This window comes from Euphorbia lathyris, chromosome 7 (assembly GCF_963576675.1).
Source record: "Euphorbia lathyris chromosome 7, ddEupLath1.1, whole genome shotgun sequence".
Lineage (NCBI taxonomy): Eukaryota > Viridiplantae > Streptophyta > Magnoliopsida > Malpighiales > Euphorbiaceae > Euphorbia > Euphorbia lathyris.
Genome location: NC_088916.1, coordinates 73,136,387 through 73,148,126, shown reverse-complemented (window position 1 = coordinate 73,148,126; position 11,740 = coordinate 73,136,387). Strand labels below are relative to the sequence as shown.

At 31.2% G+C, this 11,740-nt stretch overlaps 1 protein-coding gene across 11 annotated transcripts; it reads left to right on the top strand.

Annotated features, from left to right (window-relative positions):
- Positions 1-1,879: 1,879 nt before the first annotated feature.
- On the top strand, positions 1,880-11,170 carry LOC136201060 (uncharacterized). Of its 11 annotated transcripts, none has more exons than XM_065991615.1 (24): positions 1,880-1,992; positions 2,185-2,240; positions 2,382-2,413; positions 2,605-2,709; positions 3,108-3,313; positions 3,450-3,587; positions 4,186-4,309; positions 4,458-4,638; positions 4,907-4,966; positions 6,518-6,639; positions 6,742-6,845; positions 6,985-7,081; positions 7,171-7,250; positions 7,345-7,455; positions 7,574-7,645; positions 7,788-7,880; positions 9,026-9,085; positions 9,176-9,262; positions 9,338-9,386; positions 9,500-9,580; positions 10,005-10,070; positions 10,146-10,225; positions 10,761-10,859; positions 10,952-11,170. In XM_065991615.1, exons 10-23 carry the CDS (start codon positions 6,526-6,528, stop codon positions 10,852-10,854), a joined length of 1,188 nt encoding a protein of 395 aa, XP_065847687.1. In that variant the 5' UTR covers positions 1,880-1,992; positions 2,185-2,240; positions 2,382-2,413; positions 2,605-2,709; positions 3,108-3,313; positions 3,450-3,587; positions 4,186-4,309; positions 4,458-4,638; positions 4,907-4,966; positions 6,518-6,525; the 3' UTR covers positions 10,855-10,859; positions 10,952-11,170. The 11 variants fall into 11 exon arrangements, with proteins under 11 accessions (XP_065847687.1, XP_065847688.1, XP_065847683.1 ...); XM_065991616.1 differs by having other exon boundaries at positions 2,382-2,479; positions 3,450-3,579; XM_065991611.1 differs by having other exon boundaries at positions 2,382-2,479; positions 4,490-4,638.
- The last annotated feature ends 570 nt before the right edge of the window (positions 11,171-11,740 follow it).

Genomic DNA, 11,740 nt, shown 5'->3' with positions numbered 1-11,740 from the left:
TTAAGCACTTATTTAATTTAAGTTCGTTTGACAACGGTTGTTTCTCCACCACTTAAATTAGTTAATTAAGTTAAAAATCACTTATTTTGATAAGTTAAAATATTTAACTTAACATTTTAAGTTAACATTATCAACTAATATTATTATATAAATTAAATCATTCAATATTTTCAGCACTTATAATATTCAACATTTAAAATTCAGTACTTATTTTTTCAGCACTTAATTTTCAGTTTTATCAAACAGCACCTTAGATAGATGTGATACGTTTTTAATTAACAATAATTTAAATATTAATGCTGTGAAAATGACAAATAAGCAAATGAGTAGTGTAAGAATGACATGTTTATCTACAGCTTTAGAGTATAGTATAGATGCCTAAATGATTTTTTGTTTATTCTAATATCACCATGTATTACGTAATTATATTTTTTTGGTAATTGATCATAATTGTTAATATCTAATGTCAGAAGAGGGTGTAAATTTTAATCACTCATCATAACTCATGTCTACTACTTTTGTAGTAATCCATTTTATTTTGCAAAAAACATTAGCCTAATTTAATGACTTATTTATTTATAGATTAAGTTGGATTATTCTGTTTTTTTTATTAAAAATTATAGTCATTGATTTTTTTTGAATCAATTAATTAATTTTTTATTATTTATAATCATATTTAATTTTAATTTAATTTAATTTTTTAATTTGACGGACTGGGTTTGGAAATTAGTTTGGAAAAATTACACAAAAATTCATCTTTTAAAAACTATTTATAACTATGTCAAATCATAATTTGGGATTATGTCAAACTAGTAAAATCAATATTTTTAATATATTTTAAGGATCGTAATTTATAAATTAGAAGTCTAGAATATATTTTTTAGGGTTTATGATTTATGAATTAAAGTTTAAATTTTTTAAATTATAGTGTAAAATCATAATATATAGAGAATAATGGGGTAAATTACGCCAATAGTACCTAAACTTTACCCATTTCACACTTTGGTACCTAGATTACATTTTGTCTCAACAATATACCCGAAGTAACAATGACCGGACAATTTAGTAAATTTTACCGGTAAATGGCCGGTCAATGCAAGTTTGTCTGAGTAAATTACATCAATAGTACCTGAACTTTTTCTAATTCACACTTTGATACCTGGACTTTTTTTTGTCCTAAAAATATAACTCAAGTGAAGGTGATCGGATAATTTAGTACATCTGATCTGTTAATGACCAATCAACGAGAGTTTGACCATTTTGAATTAAAAATTAGGACCTACAATACACCCAATTAACATAAAATTATAATACTACCCTTTAATATATATGTAGAGCTAAAAAGTAGTATTGTATATGTTAATTGAGTATATGATGGGTCTAAATTTCTAATTTAAAATGGTCAAACTCACGTTGACTGGTCAAATATACTAAATTATCGATTCATCTTTACTTGAAGTGTATTTTTTGGATAAAATAAAATTTAGGTATCAAAGTATGAATTAAGATAAAGTTTAGGTACCATTAGTGTAATTTACTTATCAAACCCGTATTGACCGGTTATTGACCGGTAAAATGTACTAAATTGTCCGGTCATCGTTAGTTCAGGTATATTTTTGGGACAAAATGTAATCTAGGTACCAAAGTGTGAATTATGATAAAATTCAGGTACTATTAGTATAATTTACTCGAAAATAATGACATATTTAAAATTAAGTTTGATGATATGGTTTAGTTGTAATTTTGTACTTAATTATGATATTCATGTATTTGAACCAGTAGTTTTTGTAGCTTGATCCAGCCCGACCCGATTCTGTCCGACCCAACCCATAGTTTGTCCCAATGATACGGAATACAGCTAATAGTTTGTCCCAATGATAAGGAATGCAGCTAATCTTCACCAGCTTCCTTCTCCCTCGATCTTTCGAACAAGTCATCGGTATCAAATCGCTCCATGGATTTCACCATCCATTCGATTCATGTCTGCAAGAGGTATGAATTATCGTTCTTATAATCTTCTTCTCAATCGTTTTCTTCTTCGTAACTGTTCTTCTTGTAGATTAAAACTGATTTCACAAAACCTAAATAGAATTTTACTATTCAGGTTTCTTCATTTTGCCTTCAATCCTCTCTCTTTCTCTCTTAATCGCTCTTATAGTCAATGTTCTTATATTCAATCTTCAGTTCACCTCCAGTTCAGGTTCCAGTCCTTGTAACCTACCATGGATTGTTTCAATCAGGTTTAAGATTTTCTGCTTTCGTTTTTTTTTTGTTCTTTATCAATCTTATTCTTCTTCATCTTATCTCTATTCTTCTTAGTTCCTTTTTTTAGAGTAAAACTCTATTGCACAAAACCTAACTTCTCAATCCTCTGCATGCAGGACATTCAGATCATTGTGGCTACTTTGAATGGGTAACTTCTTATTTTAAAAACTTTTGATTCAACATGGATTAATGGCACACAAGGTTTATTCTGGAGGTGATTCAAAAGGAAATATTATAGTTTATATAGTAGAACTAACATTTCTTATATTTTGCAATTTTAGAATTTGCCATTTGGAACACAAGAATTCTAATTTTGGAAACTTAACCAATCTTTTGCAGTCCCATCAATGTCAATCAGAATCCAAAAATAAACAGTGATCCCTGTTCAGTGATCAAACAAATCCAAGTTCATGTCAAATGGGTCAAGGATATTGGACCCTCATGGTGAGTTGATTTGTTTGATTGCTAGGATTTTAACTCTGATTTCCTTCCCTTATTCCCAATTATTGTCTGTAAACTATGAAACGTAGGCGAATTATCCTTCTTTTCATAATGTTCAATTTTGCATGAATCAAAATTCATCTGTATTCACTTGAAAAATGACACTATTAAGCTAGAGAAAAACGATGAGGGTGAAATTGAATTTTGAAAAACGTTAAGTGTATGATTGTGGAAATGTGTTAAGGGCATCTTTGACCCTTGTGAAACTAAGGTTATAAATAATTTAGTTGAATGCTTCATATGCATATTAACTTTGTTGGTGAAAAAGGGAATAGTAGTATATATCTGTGAATTTCTAATGCTGTTTTCCATCTTTGAATTTTTTTTATGTGACTAAATAGGTTAGGAGAGGTGCAGAGAGAGCTGAAATATACAGTCTTGCATTCTCCTCCAAAGCTCAGTGGTTGGCTGTCTCAAGTGACAAGGGAACCGTCCATGTATTCAGCCTCAAGGTCGACTCAGGTTATCGGCTATGACAGATCACTTACTGTACCTGAAGCAAATAATTCTAACAGCCTAAGCGTTTCATCTCTTTCCATTCTCAGAGGTACCATCCTTCATATTTTCTACTCATCGTCATTCCAATTCCGGAATTTAAACCAAACGCACCTATTGAAAAAAGCCTTAGGCTTTAATGCCAAATGTTTGGAATTGGAGCTTAGATTCTTGTTTTTGCAATATAGGTGTATTGCCCAAATATTTCAGCTCGGAGTGGTCGGTTACTCAGTTCAGATTACCGGAAGGAGTGCAGCATTTTGTGGCATTTGGCCACCAAAAGAACACAGTGTAGCTTGATGAGGATCATTGCGCAAGGTTAGAAGGTGATCCGATTCCTCTTCATTGATTTCAAATCCAGCCAATTCGTCTTTGGTTTTGTTTATTTCTGTAACTTGTATATCTAGTTTGCTATTTTCCCTACATTTGAACTCTGAAATAAAAAAACCCTCTAAACTTACTTTACCTATATATAGCAGAATGGAGCAGCAAAAGTAGACAATGAACCATAATCTCCGGTTTTAAATAAGATGAACTTTTTTATATGCATATTACTCTATAGGTTGAGGGCGAGCCTTGGCGCAACGGTAAACGTTGTTGTCGTGTGACTAAGAGGTCACGGGTTCGAGTCTTAGGAGCGGCCTCTTGCCAAATAAATTGGCAGGGGAAGGCTTGCCCCCAGTACACCCTTGTGGTGGGACCCCTCCCCGGACCCTCGCTCAGCGGGGACGCGTAGTGCGACCGGGCCGCCCTTTTTTTTTTATTACTCTATAGGTTACAACATCTCTAATTGATAGATGAAGTTTGGATTTTCAAACAGCAAATAAATCTAAGGATGAAGATGCAAGTGGCAAAATTATGTCATCTGAGAATGTTTTTGCGTAATCATAGTTGTACTGATATCTCTTTCCTTATTTATTCCAGATATTCTGTGCAAAGTGCAAATCCAATGAAGTTAATCCGAATAATGATATTGTACTTTGTGATGGGCCTTGCAACTGCGGCTTTCACTGAAAGTGCCTCGACCCTCCACTTGACACTGAACATAGTAAGTTCACTCATTTTCTATTGTCAATTGCAGTACCACCTGAGGATCAGGGATGGTGTTTCAGGTTTTGTGACTGTACGATGATCTTACTTGAGAGCCCTGTTTCTTGTTAAGTGACAATTTCTTGATCTAAATTTATTGAATATAGCTGGTTTCAAGAGTACGCCTTTCTATGTTTAGTGTCAAGTGGAGGGTCGAGGTTGAAAGGTGTAATTTATGCAAGTGCACCTTAGGCGTTTTCTTCGCTGGTTCATTCATTCAGGTTGAAAGGTGTAATTGCTAAAAGGAAGTCTCCTCCCATCCCACTTCGAACTTCATGTTTTAAGCACGTAGGTAACCATCGCCCTGTACACTAATTGAAATATAAATTCTAAAGATTAAGCGGGTGGATTCAAAATGTGTAAAATACAAACTCTCGGGACACATAAGTTAATGATCTATCGAGGATGTGAAAGTAGATCGGAGAAACCAACCATAAAATGCCATTTTTAAGTCTTGAAATAGTTGACACCGCTTTTAGCCATGCGATAAATGAGTAGCAAGTAGAGCTCTTTTTCTTTATATTTCTACTTGGCTAAAGTGAATAATGTAATGCAGGTTGCAAGAATTCTGCTGTTTGTCTATATGTTTCACCACATCTACATCAACTATGATCAGGTGATTGTTCACTTCTTAGACTTGTTTCTTGTGGGCTTTGGGTTAAGGAAATTTGAGTTGCTGGTTTAAATTACATTATCACATGTCAATCGTAGGGAACTATATTAAGTAGCAAACTAAATTTAGATCGATCTCTATTTGTGCATAATTTTTTTTTTGGTGTGAATCATATGTATTAATTAAAAGGGCTTATCTTCATTTCATCAGAATATAGTAATTATTGGATAAATACATATGCGTGTCAAATTTTTAAGTGTTAGAAATTTTCCAACATGCTTTAAGTATCGTACACTTTTTTTTTTTTATGGATTTTTGATTAAAGTACGATAAACTTTTCTCCAGTCTTTCACATAAGTAGGATAAAAAATTTGACGTTCTATAATAATTAACAAACGACAAACAAACTTTTAGATCAATCTGTATTTGTGCATAATTTACTTTTTGTTTTTGTGTGAATCACATCTATTAATTAAAAGGATTTATATTTATAAAAATTAGAAGGGCTTATCTTCATTTAATTAGAATCTATTAATTATCAGATAAATTACATATACGTGTCAAGTTTTTTTAAGTGCAAGAAACTTTTTAATATGTTTTAAGTACCGTACACTGTTTTACGGATTTTTAGTGAAAGTACGGTAATTTTCTTCAGTCTTTTATAAAGTAGGATAATTTTTTTGTCATTCTATAATAATTAACAAACACAAATTTTTGATCTGACTCTAGTAGTGCATATTTTGTTTTTGTTTCTATGTGAATAATATGTATCAATTAAAAGGGCTTATCTTCATATACGTGTCAAATTTTGAAGTGTTAGAAAATTTCCAACATGTTTTAAGTAACGTACACTTTTTACGGATTTTTAATAAAAGTACGATAAACTTTTCTCCCGTTTCTTAGAAGTAGGATAAAAAAATTTCGTTCTACAATAATTAACTGATGACAAATAAACTTTTCTGTTTTTCTTATGTGAATTATATGCAAATTAATTAAAAAGCCTTATTTTAATTTAATTGTAATTTAGTAATGAATAATTAATTTATATGATGTCTGACTTAATTTTAATTATATTCTTTATCTATCTGTAAAGGGAATTTTATTCAATTGTAATTTAGTAATGAATAATTAATTTATATGATGTCTGACTTAATTTATAAAGGGAATTTTGTTCAATAAATGTTAGGATTATGTGAATCATATGCATGTCTGACTTAATTTATATGATGTCTGACTTAATTCCCTTTATCTTTTTGTAAAGGGAATTTTGTTCAATAAATGAAAATCTATGTGTAATGTATTTTATACTTATTTTTGTATAAATGTTAGGATTATGTAAATCATATGCATTAATTAAAAGGTTATCTTCATTTAATTATTAGAATCCAGTAATTAATGGTTGATTTCAATGGTTATCTTCATTTAATTATTAGAATCCAGTTATTAATGGTTAATTTTGAATAATGTCTGTTCCAGAGGATGAAGCATGTGCTTGCTTAGTATAAATATCTGAACATGTTTGAATTTTTTTGGGGAAATTATTTATACTATTAGGATTGGGTATGGAGGGTGAGACAAATTCTGGTGGCAAAGAAGCTTCTTTTGGGCTTGATGATATCTCTGTTGTTTTACCTGGAAATCAAAGTGCACTTGGAAGGACACCGAATTCAACAAATGTAAGTATGTTTCACTTTTTTTTCCACTGTTATCAAATCCGGTAAGGGTAAATTAAATTAATTTTTCCTTAATTATTTGTTTGGGATTATGATTATGATTAGGAGGTTCAAATCCGAATGGAAAATGAACTGCAGCTTGAGCCATTTCCACCTTTTATTCAGTTTAATAGTCAACCAGAAAATGGCTTCCCTCCTGAGTTTTTTCAGTAAGTTTTGATTTTAATATAAAAAAAATTATTAATTAATTTTTCTTTATTATTTTAAATTGATGGGTTAAATTTAATTGTTAAAATAAATTGAGAGTAGACATGTTTATGAATTAAGATATCTGTTCGGTTTATCTAGGCCCGCATTTAATCAACCGATAGCTCCGGTGAATTACAATTCCACATTTGGTGGTGATGGACGTGGACAATTCATTCTGACATTTTCCCAGCCACAAGTTAGTAATTTTTTGTGAACTGAAATCATAATTCTATTTAAATATATAAATGTGAAACAATTATTTATTTATTTACATTATATATGCAGGATTATTATCCAGCTTGGATGAACCAGCAGCAACCACCAAATGAGCAGTGGCTTTCTCTCAATGTTAATGCTCCTGCAGGGTACGTTTAACACTAATTAATCAATTAATTTGTTAATTAACTTTGTGATGGAGCAGTAAATTAATTAACAAATATTACTTAATGATGATATTAGGCCTCAAAATTTACCAAATAATGAAATTCAACTTCATAATCATCAAGTCCCTGGAATGCCAAATGTGTATGAGCAAAATTTCGTACCACTAGATCCGTCTGGCCATCACAGGTAAGACTATAATTATACACAATGTAAATCAACGGTGCAATTCAATTCGCTTTTTTAAGTCAACAATTCAATTTAATTCTGAATTTATTCGGTTTAAGAATCTCCAAAATTCGTGCAGTCCCCAACAGTTTCCAAACCAAATGCTGAATCAAGGACAAATGATGCCACAAGATCCTTCTGTCCATCACAGGTAAGACTATAATAGTACGATTCGGTTCATTTTTTTAAATCAACAATTTATTCGGTTTAAGAATCTCCAAAATTCGCGTTAGTGTATTAAAAAGAAAAGGAAAACACATGAAGCTATTTTTATTTTTGTTGAATAATTGCAGTCCCCAACAGTTTCCATACCAAATGCTGAATGAAGGACAGATGATGCCACCAGGTTCTGAAATCATGTTGCCTCACCCTTCTCTCACTTCAAGGTATAGCTACTTTTTTAAATAATATTTTAGTACTTTAGAATAACTAAATAAAATGACAAAATAACAACTTAATGAGCATATAAATTAAGAGTATATAAACATATATTGTTATAAGGGTCACAATGGTCAATTTAGTATCCACATTGCGCCGAAAAGATAACGTAGATAATTTGCAAAAGAAACTTGATGCCACATGTGGAAGTACAAGTTGAGAAGGATAAAACAGGCAATTGATTTTATTTTACCAGAATTATAGCTGTTATAATTTTTAATTGGCATAATATCCATTTGAGTCCCCAAACTAAAGCTTGAAAGTCAATTAAGACCTTAAACTATCAAAATCATCAATTAAGTCCCTGAACTTAGTAAAAATCATCAATTGAGTCCTTATACTATCCTAAAATCAGAAACTGTGACTATTTGATATGGACTGTAATGATCATTGTGTTGGCTCAAAATGAATTTGGAGAAGAGAGTCTAGAACTGTTCAACCGAATGATTTTCGATGAGGACTCAACTGACGATTTTTGCTCATGATTGGGACTCAATTGATGACTTTTACTTAGTTTAGGGACGAGTGATGATTTTGATAGTTTAAGGTCCTAATTGACTTTGAAGTTTTAGTTTAGGGGTTAAAATGAGTGTTATGCCTTTTTAATTTATTGTCGCATGACAGACAAATGGCTGCCATGTGGCAGGAAAATAACATGCATGGCACCATAAGTGCTTTTTACCCAATATTTCACCCCTAAAATCCACTGGTTTGTTATCTTCTGCAACCTTGGTAAAATCCACTTGGAGAGCATTAGTTCTTCTCCATCCGATTAGCAATCATCACACACGCAGTTTTAACGGGTCTTTCATACACTCTAATTTTTGTCTAAATTGCACTGCTATATGTTAAGGACCAAGTGTAATTAATTATTGTACCTTAGGGAGCCAATGTCACAAAATAATAAGTCAAACAGTAAATACAATCATTTTTTATAGATCCATGGTCATATGGTACTTTAAGCCTAATTTGCAAGTAAAAGTTAGCTCCAAAATTATCAACTGGAAACAAGTCAAATTGGATTAAAAATTACATCCTATAAACTATTATTAAGGATATAATTACACCTCTTCTTTTTTTTTGGAATATTCAGGCCGCCGCTGCCAGGAACACCACAGTATGATACCCCTGTTCCTAATCATATGCTTCCCTGGTATGTATATTTTGATTCCAAATTAAACTCATTAATTTCATTTTATTCATTTAAATTAATAAGATTATGTCTAAATTAAATTCAATTTAGGCATCAAGAACATTTTAATCCTCATCATCAACCATTCCAACGACGAATGAGCATCAGCGAATTTCTCGCAACTCCTTTCGATCCTAGGTTGGTACTCATGCAATTAATTTTATTTTTTCTGTTACAAAATATTTTTCATTTTATAATAATTTACTTAATTAGGGAATTGGAACAACAATATCACCTCTTGAATTCGGGTCATATATATCAGGTACAAATTAACCTTTCTTTTATTTCTTTTGAAAAAGAAAATTAAAATATCTTCTAATTAATAATTAATTCGTATATTGTTAATTGAAGTAAATATTAATTGTTAATTAATAGGACACAAGAGGAAATGAGAACATCCAATTTCCACGTCCTCTTCAATCGGATACTGTACCTCCAACAACAAACCGTAAAGGGGTATGTTCGTACTTTTATTATCTTTTATCCTTCGTTACGATTTTTCTTCAGAATAATGTAAATTCCTTAAGTAAGCGCTGATTACAAAGTTTGGATTGTTAGAATGCTTGTAAAATTAGTGTCCAAAACACCGGCTTCTGAAGTAAAGAACTCAGTGGTTAAATCATTGGTTCAGTTAGACAGTCGTAATTGCAACAACCTGTTAATCAACCGATATTGCAACTCTTAAGCCTATCAAATGTTGACATCTGTTAGTCAACCCGGTGATACAATCACTGTATTCTTTTCTTTTGAATACCGTATTCATACGCACTCTAACAATCCAAACATGAGCATTAATCTTGAAAAAAACTACACATTTCTCTACTTGCAAATACAGAAAACAACATATTATTTTTCTAAAATTATATTCACATGTTTTCAGAAAGAAACTCGGGGAGCACGCAAGACACTTGAACAGGGAGAATCATCTTCACAAAAACGCAGAAAGGTATTAACTTTTTCTATGAATTAAAATATTTATTTGCATAATATTTTAATATATATATACATATAATATATACAGGTGCAAACAACAACTCCGGAAAGCAATGCTTCCCAAAACACCGATGGGAACTCTAATGCTCTTACTCTTTCTCATCCAAGGTTCAATATCAGTTTTCTTATAATCATATATTTATTCAGTAAATTACATTCATAACCCCAGAATTATAGCGCTACTAATACTTTACATAGTCCCTAAACTTTATTACTCGGCATAAAATCCTTGAACTTACGTACATTACTATAATATTAAAGTCTAAATTACATTACTATAATATTAAAGTCTAAATCAACAAAAAAAAAAAAAGTCTTTAAAAAAATCTATTATAGACGAGGATAAAATAGTAACTTGCATATAACTTATGGTGACATGATAAAAAGGAGAATGATGCAGTTAGTTAAACTTGTCCATATCATGACTTTATTAAATTTTTATGGATTTTAGTTGATTTTGGACTTTAATGTTAAAATAATGTGAAGTTGAAAAACGGTTTATGCCTAGAAATTGAAGTTTAGAGACCATAATAATAATAGCTCTATAATTCAAGGATCGTGGATGTATTTTACCTCTATTTATTTATTAAAGGGGAGTGTTTTAATGGTTAAAATTATTTTTGTGAATTATATAAATTCGCAGGCCAGCTTTAAGAAATTCAGTTTATGATCCGGCGTTTGAGACAATGGGTTTACCGGTTGATCCGCATCTAAGAATGTTTTCTCAGTTGAAATGAATATGGTAATTGCTAATTAATTATCCTATTATCTCATTCATTAAATTCAAGTTTTCTTTTCATATATATAATGGCACTTATTTTTCTTACTTTGCAGGCAATTTATTCATGGCTATGGAGGTTTATGGAAGTTGTTCCCGGAAAAAACTGATAAACAATGGAACTTTTTTTAGCATTATTCTCAAATTTCTCTTTGAATATGAATTTCAAGAATTAACTTCTGCTTATCGATAGTAATTTCGTTAAAGAGACATATTTTTATTCATATGATGTTATAATTAATCTAATCTTTGCTGGGATTGAAAAAAGGATTGTGTAGTAAAAATCATAGTTGCTAAAGGCATGCCTTAAGCAAGGCTCAAGGTAGTTAGCCTTAATTGTCCTAGGCGAGGTTAGGTTTAAAAGGCTCTCGCCTTGTGCGCGTCACATGGGCTTGAGAAGCTGTCATTAAGATGCGCCTCAGTAACATTTAGTGTTTTGATTAGTTTTGCGCATCAGTAACATTTAGTGTTTTAACCTGCTACTAATCTAAGTGAAAGTGTAAGACAGACTAAGAATATGAAGAGAAAATTGGATATGAAATTGATAGTAGAGATTTTGGAGGGGATGATATTAATTTTGAGGAAGATCGGATGATGATTATTAGTTTTTTTTGAGTTCATTAGGTATTTAGGTTAATTATAGGTTTCTGTGAACTTAATTTGCTGATTTTGACATTTAATATTATATTTTTATTTGGTTTTGTCTTGTTTGTGTGGTTATAAATGTGCGTTTTGGTTCATCATGGCTTATGCTCATCAAGAGTATTAGTGGTATTAGTATCAACACTTTCATGCTCATCAAGAGTGTGCATGGCACCTTGTGCCCTAGGCTTCAGGACCTTTTA